This window comes from Fukomys damarensis, unplaced genomic scaffold (genome assembly GCF_012274545.1).
Source record: "Fukomys damarensis isolate Sample0158 unplaced genomic scaffold, DMR_v1.0_HiC HiC_scaffold_16, whole genome shotgun sequence".
NCBI classification, from domain to species: domain Eukaryota; kingdom Metazoa; phylum Chordata; class Mammalia; order Rodentia; family Bathyergidae; genus Fukomys; species Fukomys damarensis.
The window spans coordinates 22,629,012-22,638,875 of record NW_022900928.1 but is presented as its reverse complement, the minus strand read 5'-3'; the positions used below and the strand labels follow the sequence as shown (position 1 = coordinate 22,638,875).

The 9,864-nt window shown below is 53.6% G+C and overlaps 1 protein-coding gene and 1 non-coding gene across 2 annotated transcripts in view; one reads left to right on the top strand and one right to left on the bottom strand.

The window, feature by feature from the left end:
- Positions 1–164: 164 nt before the first annotated feature.
- The window catches only part of Dchs1 (dachsous cadherin-related 1), a 24,897-nt gene continuing 15,197 nt past the window's right edge, over positions 165–9,864 (bottom strand). Inside the window, exons 11-22 of the mRNA XM_010644285.3 lie at positions 9,579–9,861; positions 9,248–9,487; positions 9,028–9,153; positions 8,220–8,429; positions 6,143–7,021; positions 5,913–6,026; positions 5,539–5,750; positions 5,305–5,459; positions 4,977–5,107; positions 4,578–4,861; positions 3,909–4,047; positions 165–3,570 (exon numbers count right to left, since the gene is read on the bottom strand). Of these exons, the coding sequence (XP_010642587.1) occupies positions 959–3,570; positions 3,909–4,047; positions 4,578–4,861; positions 4,977–5,107; positions 5,305–5,459; positions 5,539–5,750; positions 5,913–6,026; positions 6,143–7,021; positions 8,220–8,429; positions 9,028–9,153; positions 9,248–9,487; positions 9,579–9,861 (5,385 nt within the window). The 3' untranslated portion in view covers positions 165–958. The remainder of the gene's footprint in view (positions 3,571–3,908; positions 4,048–4,577; positions 4,862–4,976; positions 5,108–5,304; positions 5,460–5,538; positions 5,751–5,912; positions 6,027–6,142; positions 7,022–8,219; positions 8,430–9,027; positions 9,154–9,247; positions 9,488–9,578; positions 9,862–9,864) is intronic.
- LOC117286410 lies at positions 7,177–7,282 on the top strand. Its single transcript, XR_004517582.1, has one exon. It is a non-coding gene; the product is annotated as a U6 spliceosomal RNA (small nuclear RNA).

The following is a 9,864-nucleotide window of genomic DNA, read 5'->3' as shown; positions in this document are numbered from 1 at the left end:
AATACGGAGACTATTACATAAAAGTGGTCTGCTTCATACACTTGAAGCAAAAATTTATACTGAAATAAAGCAAGCAAATCATCCAGCAGAGGGCCTGACAGGGCAGACTCAACAAATGTGAACTTTTATTATAATGTGGATATTCAGTGGTTCTAAGGAAAAAAAAAATCACTTCACTTGGCTTCTTGTATACATCCTCATCTCTTCAGATGTCAGGCCTGGAGCCCTACATCCCCCATGCACTCACCCAATGCCTCTTAGTCTTACCTATAGCTAAGCCCTTGTTGGCCTCTTGCTCACATTAGAGGGAAAAGATTGGCCAAAAAGCGGGGATCTCAGCCTCTGAGTAGGTTCCTAAGACCCCAGGGCTACCTCCACCCAGATGTTCCCATGTTCCCCAGCCCGCTGTGTCTGTTGAGGTGTCCACAATTAGGTGCCGGGTTCCCACAGCCATTCCCAAATTCCAGCCACTCCCACAGAACAGAGCCGTAGGCTGGATACAAACTGCAGTTTATTAAGGCTCCAGAGTGAGAATTGGCACTTGTTCTGGGCAGGGGCAGGGATGTCAGTGGAACCCAAAGGAGCTGGGCCCTAACAGTTGGGAGGTACCTCCCTCATTCCCCTACCCCCCAATAAATAAAGTCTCTGCTCCATCTCAGTGTGCTGGTGCAGGCAGGAAGTCCTCACTGAGAACCCAGAGCTGCTGCCTCCTTCATATTTCTCCCCAACTGGACCTGGCCCCAGGTCAGTGACCAACAGACCTTCTGGTCCCAGGGCTCTGAGGGACTGGGGTGAAATGTGGGACCTGCCCCCACTGGAGGAGTTTGGGGTGGAGAGTTGGGGCTTGGTGGTGGCCTCCCCATGGCCAGTCATGGTCCAAGGCTGCCCAGGGCAGGCTCAGAGTGGGGCCTGCATTGGGGACACTGCGTCCCAGGTCGGGGCCCAGCCTGGGCCACAGCTAGATGTGCAGCTCTGTGTCATCAGGTGGCTCCAGGCCAGACTCTGCGCTGAGGGCTGAGGCTGAGGGGCCCTGGGCCACCCCAAATGGTGAGACAACGGGTGAGCGAGCAGCCAAAGGAGATAGCGAGGGTGAGAAGCTGGGGGACATGGCGGCAGAGGACAGGGAGCCTTCATGGCTGATGGGGGAGCGGTGAGAGGTCGGTGGGAAGATGGCCCGGGCTGCAGCTGTGCTTGCAGGCTTGGGCGGCACAGACTTGGCTCCTGGGTGGGCCACGGCAGTGATGAGGGGTGGTGGGTCAATACGGGGAGCAGGGGGACATGGCCGAGCTTCGTCCTTGAGCCGAGCGATCTCTGTGAAGACACTGGCCAGTGGTTGGAACTGAGGGCACCAGCTCAGCAGGTAGTCCCAGTTATAGCTGCCACGGAGCTCCTCCTCACCGGCCACAATGGCTGTCAGTGCACCTGCCACGCATGGCTTGCCATCTGCTGGGAAGCCATAGTCCCCAGTAGGTGCGGGGCTTAGGCCACACCCACCCAGGAAGGCTGTGGCAGTGGCTGGGGGTCCCTCCTCTCGGTACAGAGTGGTTCCTGCACCTGGCAGCAGCAGCCCTGCCTTTCGGCCCTTATACCAAGTGTCAGGGGCAGGTGGCTCACAGGATGTGTCACTCAGTCCATCTGCATCCTGCTGGATGCCCGAGTCGGGGCCACGGGCAGCCAGGGAGGAGGCCACGCTGGCCACACGGGGGAACTCGTTGATCATGCGAATCTCATCATCCTCTGCAGCCTCTGCTGAGCCTCGGCCACTTGAGTGTGATGGGTCCAGGGAGCCACCACGGGGGTAGGGTCCTCCAGCTCCTGGCCCACCATAGCTGGGGAGAGTCTGGTGGTACAAATGCTCTGAAGGTGGTGGACTAGGTGGCTCCCGGCCCAGCTTCTGCAGGGAGCCACTGGCTAGGGGTGCTGCCTGTGACATTGGGCCGGGGGCTGCCTCAGTCTTGCGGTTACGAGCTCGAACCAGCCCTAGGACCAGGGCTGCTAGTGCAAGCACCACTACAACTCCCAAGGAGGCTGCCACGGCCCCCACTAACAGCAGGTTGAGGTCAGGTGCCAGGCCCAGTGCAGTGTGGGTGATATCTACAGTCACAGGCACTGTGGCACTTCGGGAACCAGGCAGAGGCCCCCGAGCTACTACCTCCAGCCTCAGCTCCCGTGGTGCTTCACGCCGGGTCCGGCCCCCACCCCCAGAAGCAGTTGTTCCGCTGCCTGGTGCCCGACTGTCCACCCGCAGGTATAGGGCACCTGTAGTCTGGTTGATACCAAAGTAAGGGGAAGATGTGGCAAAGGAATAGAGCACCAGGCCATCGGCACCTCTGTCCTCATCTGTGGCCTGCACATGACCCAGGCTATGGCCACGCTGGGCACCTTCTGGTACTTGGAAGTGGAAAGCTGGAGCCAGAAATACAGGGTCATACTCATCCTCTCCAGTCACCAGTACTGACACAGTGACAGAGGCTGAGAGATTCCCAGCATCAGCAGCACCCACCAGCAGCCGGAAACTTCCTGTGTGCTCATAGTCAAAGGGCACTCGTGCCCGCAACTCCCCTGTTGAGCTGTTCAGTGCAAATGCCTCACGACCCTCAAGCCCTGGTCCAGCCTCCAAGAGGCTGTAGCGGAGCCTCCCAAAAGTCCCAGCATCCCCATCAATTGCATGCAGAGTGGTCACAAGAGTTCCTGGTGGCTGGTTCTCGGCCAGGCTGGTACTGAGCAAGTTCAGTGGGAAGGCTGGACCATGGTCATTCACATCCTGGACCTCAACTGTCACTGGAGCCAAAGCAAAATGTGTCCCAGCAGGATCAGCAGCCTGCACGACTAGTTGGTGTCTAGCTTGAGTCTCACAGTCCAGGGGGCGGGCCAGTTGCAAGGCACCTGAGCTCTCATCCAGCTGAAAGAGCCCCAGAGGGTCGCCTGAGCTAAGGGCAAAACGCACAAGGCCGTGAGGGCCAGGGTCAGCATCGGAGGCCTCCACGTGCAGCAGCTCAGCTCCAACTGGCATGTCCTCAGGTACTGTCACACGGTAGGATGCTTGGGTAAAGACAGGTGGGTTGTCATTGACATCCAGTACAGTGACAGTGACTGGCACAGCTGAACTACGGGGTGGCTGGCCCCGGTCAACTGCAGCCACTGTCAGATTATATTGTGTCAGGCTTTCAAAATCTAGAGGCTCAAGCAACACCAGGCAGCCCAGTGTCTGGGGACCTGGTCCAACACCCTCTCCAGCCTCAGCCAGCCGGGGTTCTAGCTGAAAGACTCGGCCACGGTTGCCACTGATGATGCTGTAGTCCACAGTGGCATGAATGCGGCTTCCATCAGCATCTGTGGCCTCCAGGGTGAGCAGGGTGGAGCCCGGGGGCAGATCTTCACTCACAGCCACACGGTAGTGTGGCAGTGTGAAGCTTGGGGCGTGGTCATTCTGGTCCTGCAGCTGCACATGCACTGTGGCCCGTGCTGCCCTGCCAGGAGCCCCATGGTCCCGTGCTTCCAGCACCACGTCCACCACTCCTGGCCCCTCACGGCCCAAGGCCACGGTTCCCATAGTTGTGAACAAAGTTCCTGATTTGAAAAAGAAAGAGAAAGAAACACACATTCAGACGTGCTATTGTGTCAGTAGAATTAACTCTTAGGGTCTAGGCAAGCGCTCAGGAAGTCAGATTCTGGGAAATGGCCCATGTGCTGGGAGAGAATGGGATGGCGTCAAGGATTCAAATTCAGGAAACAGCTTTTAGACAAGCAGTCAGAAAAGGGCTTACTATATTAAAGACAAGTGCGAAATGTCCTCCCTGGGTCAGAGATCCAGAAGACTATTTTAGGTAACAAATTCTAGGAATTAGGACCAAATATGGCCCAATATGGTCAGAGATAAAAGGGGTCAGATTCTGAAGAAGACCTACCATTGTTTGGGTCAACACTGAAGCCCTCAGCAGGGGAAGCTAGATGGTAGGAGATGTGACCGTTGGCACCTGAGTCCCGGTCAGTGGCAGAAATGGAGAGAATGGCACTGCCTGGGGGGGTGTGTTCAAGCAGCATTACCTAAGGTGTGAGGAAAAGTGTCCATGGTCAGGTTTCCCAGATACCCTGCTGGTGCCTCTACCCGTGTGCTGGAGCTGGGCCCCATGAACCCTACTTGGTACCCATTTCAGCATGGAGCCCATTCTTCTTTGTTCTCTATTTATTTTTTTGGTACCGGGGATTGAACTCGGGTCCTTGTGCTTGCAAGGCAGGCCATGGAACCACTGAGCTAAATCCCTGGGCCCATTTGTTCTCTATTTAAATGACAACTGCCCACCTTCTCCACTTGCTGGCCAAAGGATGCAGCATGGGAATGCTAGTCTGAGATAGGACACTCTTTTATCCAGATCAACTTTTTTTTTTTCCTTTGGTACTGGTGATCAAACTCAGGACCTGAAGCTTGCCAGGCAGGCACCATGCCTCTGTGCTAAACCTCCAGCCCCAAATCAACTTTTTAACATGCAGTCCACCCCAGCCACTCTGGCTCTGTCACATCCCTCTAACAGTACAACCCAGAGCCCAGATGTGGGGACATCCAGGGGAGCTGGTACCTGGTAGAGGCTCTGTGAGAAGGTAGGTGCATTGTCATTGACATCTTCCACCAGCACCGTGAGGTTGGCATGGCCCTCGTGAGGTCCATCATGTGCCAGTAGCTGCAGGTGGTAGTGATCACACTGCTCAAAGTCCAAGGGGCCCGTGAGGGAGACACGGCCTCCATAACGGCCAATACTAAAGGGATCCTGGGGCCCAGATGGGCTCAGCACATACCACAGCACTGGTCCGGAGTCCACATCATTCCCTGTTACCTGCGCAATCTCTGAGCCCAATAGTGCATCTGCAATACACAAGACAAGTATGTTCGGCAGTGTTCCAGGCACCCCTGAAGCTCTAGGGTGGGTACCAGTGCCTCTTGGCCACCTTTGATACCTTTAATTTTCCCCACCCCTCACCTTCTGACACTCGGAGCTCCCAGGGCTGCGGGATGGTGGGACGATTGTCATTGGTATCAATGACCATCACGGTAAGGGTAGCTGAGCCCACCAGGGCTGGGCTTCCTCTGTCTGTGGCTATCAGCACAAGCCTGGACATAAAGCACAATCAGGAGGCAGGACCTGGGGATAAGAGGAAACCCTGGGAACGGCTAGGAGGACTTAGGATAGAGTTGGGCTCTAGAGGATTTCAGCGTGTGGCTAGGGGCTGAGGGAGATGCAATGCAGGGCTTGAAAATAAATAGAATAAATAGGATGGGATCTTGGGGTCATGGGGGCTGGGTCTCACCGTGTTTCAGCCCAGATCTCACGATCCAGGATGGCTGTGGTAGTGATAGTGCCAGTGGCTGGGTCTACATGGAATAAGCCCCGTGCCAGCTGGGATGCAGTCAGACTGTAGGATATCTGTCCTCCAGAGCCTTGATCCAGGTCATCTGCCTCCACCTGGTGAGTGTAGGAGGTAGCTGGTACCAGAGTGACCCACAAACAAGTCTTGCCCCCCTCTTTCCATCATGCCCCACACCTGCAGCAGGGGTCCCTCCAATGGCCGAGACTCTGGCAGGAAAGCCACATAGTGGGGCTGCAGGAAACGGGGGGCGTTGTCATTGGTATCTTGCAGGGTAAGGGTCAGCACGGAAAAGGCAAAGGCTCCTCCACTCTCTGCCTGCAGCACCAGTCGCAGCCGCGGGCTTGTCTCAAAGTCCAGGCCCTCTGCTGAACGAACTGTGATGGCTCCTGTTGGGAGGCAGAGTGCATCAGTGACAGCCCTCTTCCTTACCCTGGAGCCTCCCTCTGAGGCCCTTTACTCAAAGGCAACCCTTGCCACATCAACTCTGGCCTGAAGAACCTGCTTCCCCAGGAGCCCATCCCCTCAGAGCCCCTGCTCCCATTCTTTACCGGTACTAGGCTGGATGGAGAATATCCCCTTCTCATTCCCACTGAGGATGCTGTAGGTGATCGGTCCACTTGAGCTCCCAGCATGAACAGCTTTAGGGGAGATGACAGCAGTCCCTGTAGAGAGGACAGTATTTGGATTGTGAGCACTACAGGAATTTGAGGACCATTTACAATAAGTATCTCCAGCCTACCCAGGGATATACATCCGGGACACATGGCTAGAGACCCACCTGGGGGTGCATTCTCACGAAGCACAGCCTCACTACTAGCCCGGGGAAAGCGGGGTCCACGCTCAGACTCCCCCTGAAGACCAACAATGACCACACCCGTGGCAGAGCGAGCTGGACGGCCAAGGTCGGTAGCCACAATGAAGAGGACACGATCCCGGGGACCTAGAGTTACAGGAGAACGGGCCACACGGATTTCACCAGTGTAAGAGTCCACAGTGGTGCCAGGAGGTGGTGTGCCAGCCAGCCGGTACAAAATGGAGGCATTGGCACCAGCATCACGATCTTCAGCTCGCAGTGTGGCCAGAGCCAGAGTTGGGGTACTGAGGCTGGGGCCTGGGCGGGGTAAGCGCAGGTGCAGAGGACTGGTGGGGAAAGTGGGTGCATGGTCATTGACATCACGCACTGTGATGGTGACAGGCACCGTGGTGCTCAGGGGTCCAGCAGCTGCACCATCCACGGCGCTCACAGAAAAGGCGTAACTGGAACAGTGTTCTCTGTCCAGTGCTGTGGCTGTGCGCAGCTCCCCAGAGGTAGGCTCCAGCAGGAAGGCTCCTGCTGTACCTGCACCCAGATAGTAGGTCACATGGCCATTGGCCCCAGCATCCGGGTCATGAGCCTGCAGCTGCATCAGCAGGGTCCCTGCAGGTGCATCCTCGGGCACTTCCACTGAATAGGCAGGCACAGGAAAGGCTGGGGCATGGTCATTGGCATCCAGAACTGTCACTGTCACAAGTAGAGTGGCACTGAGAGCTGGCTGCCCTCCATCCCGGGCCTCTATCTGCAGCTGGAATGCTGGCTCCACCTCTCGGTCTAGTGGCCGTCTGGTACCAAACTCCCCAGAGTCAAGATCTAGGACAAAGGCTCCTAACAGGTCCCCATCTGCAGAGAAGGGTAGGTGCACATAAACACATGTGTCAGCCCACGAGGATCAGGTGATATATAGGCAACAGTAGAAAGAGAATGGAAGGGGGCTGGGAGAAAGTAAAGGGAAGACAGAAATAGACAAAGAGGAAAACAGAGAAACAAAGAAGGTTGTGCTCGCTTCAGCAGCATATATACTAAAATTGGAATGATACAGAGAGATTAGCATGGCCCCTGAACAAGGATAACACTCAAATTCATGAAGCATTCCCTATTTTTCCCACCTCATGCCCACCTTGTAATTTTCCATTGGATCTTACAGTTTGTCCCACTCTGTACCAACCTTACCACATGGCTTAGCAGTATAAAACATCTTTGAAAATTAGGGTGAGCGGGCAACCCACCTTCTGGTCCCCCTTCTGTCTTTCTTAAATAAAAGCTTTCTTTCTCTCAGTAAATTTTTCCTACTATTTAAAAAGCAAAAGAACTTAAAAAAAAAACATACTATAAAGCAATTGTTATTACTCAGTCTGGGAATACCTGTAAGTCCTCTGAGACTCTCATATACACATGGTTAAACTCTTTTCATCGGCCTTATATGCTTTTTATCATTCTTATAGTCTCACAAATATATAGTGCAGTTTACAGTGCTACATGATGTGATGACACCATCACGTGGTTAATGAAATGTGTGTTTAAGTATTCTTTATTTTCTAGAATATTCTTGATAGAAAGTTTACAGCATGAATATAATTTTCAGACAGTATACTGGCTACCTCCATTTACACCTATAATCTCTGCAACCTCAAGATTGTCTAACAAATTGTTATTTGAAACCCTAACAATTTCTTGTGTCTTTGCAAAATACAGCAAGCAGTATACTTCCGTGGCTTGCTTCTCAATGATATTTGAGATTTTTCTAAGTTTTAATATGGAACACTGTATATTGATATAATCCACATAAAAATTCTCTAGAGTTCTTAAAAAATAGGAATATTAAGGAAAACCACTGCTCTACGGGAAGGGAAACACAGCAAGATAAAAACAGAGAGGCACAAAAAGAAATAGTCAGTTACACTGATATATACATGAAAAAAAAGTGGAAAACATAAAAAGAGAAAGGAGGCCAAGACACATTGACTAAAACTGACAGCAGCCAAAAGGAGCAAGACCAGGGAGGTGGGTGCTGGGTTAATGGGTAAGGGTAAGTTCTCACCCACAATTCGGTACTGCAGCTGCCCATTGGCTCCCACATCTGGGTCAGAGGCCCGAAGTGTGGTAAGGGTCTGAGGGTCCTGGCCCTCAGGTACTTCCAGGGAGAGGTGGGCATTCCCAAAGGTTGGAGTATGATCATTCTCATCCTCTACAGCCACTCGCACCATGACATGAGTTAACAGGGGAGGTGAGCCCCTGTCCCGGGCATACACTGTGGGAAAACAAAATCAATGAGATCTAGCTTGCCTCCATCCCATGGAGGAAACTGTACCACACAGTGCTCATACATGTTCACCAGATACACAGAAGCTGGAAAATCTCTCTCTACATACCCCAGGCACACACATGTATTTGCATAATAACAAGTGTCAAAAGTTATTCTTTTCCTTCCTATCTGCTATGCTTGGTACATACAAAATGTATCTTGGATTAATGGTGGTATGACAGAAGACATTAACTGAGGTATCAAAAGATCTAGGCTCAAGTCCCAGACCTGCCACTTCCAAACTGTGTTACTTCTGCAAACTACTCGATCTCTCTGATACTCAATATCAGTATGCTCCTCTATCAAATGGCCACAGTATAATAATATAAACTAGGCCTAGAAGGCACAGCTGTGACAATATAGATTTGAAAATTTGTGTGCTCAATGATGACAGCCTACAAGTCAGTACATGCTGCCTAACTCTTTAAGGCCCACAAATATAATAAGTTGTGATATAAAAGGTGGAAAACTTCTGGAAGATAGTACTTTGGGGTTTCTGCTTATGTTCATAACACTGGTGGCTTTTGGGGCCGTGACAGAGTACCTGTCAAGTTGATCTCCTCCTGCTCCTCACGATCCAGGGCCCGAAGGGTAGTAAGAACTCCAGTGTTCGGGTCCAGAGAGAAATTCTCACCAGAGACGCCTCCATAAGTCACTTGCCCATTGGGCCCTGAGGAGGGACAGCATGGAGGGTGAACAGACGTCAAATAGATGCTTCATTCCCCCAGTCCATCCATCTTACAATTCATCCTCCCAGGTCTTACCCAGGTCAGGATCGGTTGCTCTCAGAGTAAGTAGAGATGTGCCAGGAGGGCTGTTCTCCCGCAAGAGGACGCTGTACTCCTGCTGCTGGAAAGTGGGTGCCTCGTCGTTGACGTCAACGACACTGACCGTCAAGAGCTGAGTGGACGACCGCGGCGGGGAGCCATGGTCTGCGGCCACCACGGTCAGGACGTGCTCAGCTCTCTGTTCCCGGTCGAGGGGCCGCACCACGGACAGGGCGCCTAGGGAAGCAGTACGGCAGGTTGGTGGCGACCGCCAGGATCCCTCCACACCTGCATCCTCCTCGACCTCACCCACAAGATCAACTCTCACCAGTACTTGAGTGAAGTCGGAAGTGGCCGTCCCCACCAGCTGCCAGGCGATAGGACACGCGAGCGGCCTCCCCCAGGTCTGGATCCCTCGCTACCAGGTGCAGCGCCACGGGTCCAGGCGGCTGATCCTCCGGGAGACGCACTCGTGAGGGGGAGGTGAAGACCGGCGAGTTGTCATTTTCATCTGTGACAAAGACGCGCACGGAGACGCGTGCTGCTCGGCGGCGGCTGGCGTTGGCCGGCCGGTCGGTGGCCTCTATGAGCAGCAGCAGCGCGGGTGTGGTCTC